Source organism: Papaver somniferum, chromosome 4 (assembly GCF_003573695.1).
Source record: "Papaver somniferum cultivar HN1 chromosome 4, ASM357369v1, whole genome shotgun sequence".
In the NCBI taxonomy this organism is placed as follows: Eukaryota; Viridiplantae; Streptophyta; class Magnoliopsida; order Ranunculales; family Papaveraceae; genus Papaver; species Papaver somniferum.
The window spans coordinates 47,062,226-47,065,405 of NC_039361.1; the positions used below are offsets into that span (position 1 = coordinate 47,062,226).

The 3,180-nt window shown below is 38.7% G+C and overlaps 1 protein-coding gene across 1 annotated transcript; it reads right to left on the reverse strand.

The window, feature by feature from the left end:
* Positions 1 to 1,607: 1,607 nt before the first annotated feature.
* Positions 1,608 to 2,583, reverse strand: LOC113273834 (F-box protein SKIP28-like). The gene is made up of 2 exons (XM_026523429.1): positions 2,331 to 2,583; positions 1,608 to 2,249 (listed from the first exon to the last, which is right to left on the reverse strand). Exons 1-2 carry the CDS (start codon positions 2,556 to 2,558, stop codon positions 2,118 to 2,120), a joined length of 360 nt encoding a protein of 119 aa, XP_026379214.1. The 5' UTR covers positions 2,559 to 2,583; the 3' UTR covers positions 1,608 to 2,117.
* Between the last annotated feature and the right edge of the window lie 597 nt (positions 2,584 to 3,180).

The window sequence follows — 3,180 nt, forward strand, 5'->3', positions numbered from 1 at the left end:
GCTATCAGCAGTTCTCTGACTGTTTTTGATTTTTTTTTTTGTTTTGAAAACTGCATTGCGTCTGGCTTTCCAAGTCTGCCAGATAATGATGCTGCAGAATTATGGCCATTTCATAAGTTATTTGGATGAGAGCAATCACAATGTTTTAATATCTGGAATCTCACATAGAATTCCTGTCATTCAAACTTGAAGCTGATAGAAACAATTGCAATATATGGAATGTAATTATCCACAAACTTATTTGTAGTCTTAGGAACTGAATATGTCTCAGTTGTTTTCACATCATCTCACTTAAACTGTTCCTTGCCTCTAACTTAAAGATATGCTTAAATGTGGGGAAGTTGACGTTGCCATGTGTTAGCCAATTTGGGTGTGCCACACCGTGCAAGGTTGAGATTACATACTTTTTGGTTGCTGAGTTACCAAGTAAGATAATGGGCTGTTGTGTAGTTTTTATTGCAGTTATTTTAATTGTACGACAGGTCTGCTTGTACATATTGTTAGGACTTGAATTCTCAAAAACTTGTAATATATTTGCTCAAGGCGTATTACCATCTATGCTGAAGGCATTGATGTGAGTGTCTGCTTTTCTCTGATTTCCTCTATATGGTCACCGGACACTAAGCTTCAATCAGTTATGCGGTGAAGCTTTTTGTAATGGTCCATGCTTTCATGGCGCATAGCTTGGTTCTGGTTTGTTTGCCTGGTACAGCTTACTTTATGCTAAAGCAGGAAAAGTGCAAGGTACAGGTAATTTTAGAAGTTAACTTTTATTATTTCTGAACAAGAGTTCTACTTTCATATAGCTTTACCCATCTTGTCTGCGCGAGCATGATGTGTCAGGCTCTAATCAACTGATTGCATTGCAGGATATAAATATATGCGCGTCTTTTGAAGTATCTAAATATCACAGGTATTGCCCACTCATGTCATTTGTGGAGAAAAAAATAAACTGATCTGATACTGTCATTTTCTAAATTGTTGCCGTCTTTACCATATGAGTTTTGAGCTAAATTTGATAGGAAAAGCTCCAGAGTAATTGTACAGTTTGATTCCAAATCTGTTATACATGGGTGTATAAAGAATAACATTCCTTGGTGTTTCATAGCATGGTGGAGGAAAATTTGTGATAGTTTTGCCAGAGGTCCGTCAATTTTAGTTTAGCCAGAGGTCCGTCAATTTTGTACTCTTCAAGGCCTGATTTCATAACTCGCCTTGAATTTCCTCACAATTCTTATTTCCGGTTTAGATGATTGTTTTTGCTTAAGCTGTTTAGCTGTCAGGTATGTCTGACAACTCTTTCTTTCCTTTTGCTGTAGCCTTTCTTTGAGTTTTAGAAAGGCAATAAATCATTTCCATAATCTTATAGGTTTCAGATTATGTGGTTGATGCATCCTTGTCTTCGAGGTCTGGTAACGAGCGCTCGGAACACACCTTCTTTTTTGGGTGCCCAATGATCGTTTCTATTCAGAATCTCATCAACCATTTTGCAAGGAGTACATAAAGTTTTGAATGAAGAGATGTAAATCATAAATGAAGACATGGCTATGTCTCATCTGGTGCCTATTCACTTTGCAGGTGTAAGATCTTAAACTTGATTCAGAAAATAGAACTTAAATACTGTATTAGATTTCTTGATATTCAAACATACATACATCACAAATAAAGCCGGTGAAGGCCGTGACTGTTGCGCCATAGATATCAGCATGTCTCGGACAGTACGGCTTATTACAAAGATTGCATTTAGGTAGATTAAGCCAACAATTCAAACACAAAACATCAGAGCAAACAGTTTCTTGAACCTCATCCTCTGCCTGGTCAGTACACTCACCGCAACTTTCACACCTTGGAATGCAAATACAACATCCTCTACATTCCCTCAGTGGGTTCTCATTTTTCTTCTTCACACAGCTCTCTTTTGGACAGTCAAACACTAAGCGCACATTCTCGCATTTGGGGCAGATTTCTACATCAATATGATTATCATTAGCTTCAACCTCATCGTTCGATTGTGTGTGTTGTTTGTTGTAATCAATTAGTGTGTAATATATATGCAGTTGATCGCTGCTGGTGGCGCTCTTATGTTGCAGCAAACATGAGTTGAGAACTTGGAGGTGTTACTTTGTTAAGTTGGGGATACAGCAAAGTCTCAAGTACCTCAAATTATGCTCGTTAGTTCCATCTGTTAACTTCTTGACTATCCTCACAATGCCATCAGGTGTCAATCTTGTGCATGCTGGTACACATAGCTGCAATTGAAAAGCAAACAACCCCTTCAGGACTGTCAAGAATCTCGTGACAAACATCTAAAGTGCATGAATTACTCATACCTTGTTGATAAGAAGATTGTCCTGAATGACTCTTTGAAGTCCATCATCTGTGATTCCAACACAATTAATCAGAGCTAAACTTCTCAATCTCCCTTGCGCTTTCGAAGTTATATCGAGCAAGATATCGTTGTTAATGCGCCGGTTCAGAGGCGATTTGATCTCAATATCAAGCCATAGCAATAAATCATCATCCACTGTAAATCTTAAGGATCTGCAAACTTCTTTCATTGACAGAAGATAGTACCAAGGATAAGGCTTCATGGGGTGGCTGTGGTTCCATTACTGCTTGCTTTATTCTCTCTGGATCTATGGCTTCACCTAGGCGGTCAAATGAGAATGCAGACTCTCGGGTCATCCAAACACACCCTTTCAAGCATGATTTATAAAGGGAATACCAGTTCTATTACTATGTGTTGATACCGTTTCATATAGGACAAAAAAATCCCACCGTCCTAACCGTTGGATCGATAAAATGATATCAGCACTTGGTAGGACTGGTATCTCCTTTATAAATCGTGCATTCAGGGTGGACACATTTTTCTGCCTTTTGGGACGACTCCTATGGGCTGGTGGTAGTACTATCTTCAGTATTCTCCCGAGTCCAGCTTTTGACTTGATTTGACCGTGCCCCTTATACGTGCCAAATCTCGGATCACCAAAGTGGAGAATAAACTCGAATCTCAGTGGTTTTGGTTTTTGAGCTGAGCCAAAGATGGAGGAATAGAATCGAATTTAGGTTTAGTATAGCTAAACTGGAATGGAGATAAGACAAGGAATGATCTTTGATCAAACGACTTCTCCTCTCTCTTTCTCTCTCTAAAGTAAGTATTATTGGTGAAGGATCTCTGAT

What these genes read in the sequence shown, in the direction of transcription:
- LOC113273834 (XM_026523429.1), bottom strand. Translation starts at nt 2,558, where the DNA reads ATGAAAGAAGTTTGCAGATCCTTAAGATTTACAGTGGATGATGATTTA. An exon ending in ACAATCTTCTTATCAACAAG is followed by an intron (nt 2,250 to 2,330) that starts GTATGAGTAATT and finishes TTTCAATTGCAG; the next exon opens with CTATGTGTACCAGCATGCAC.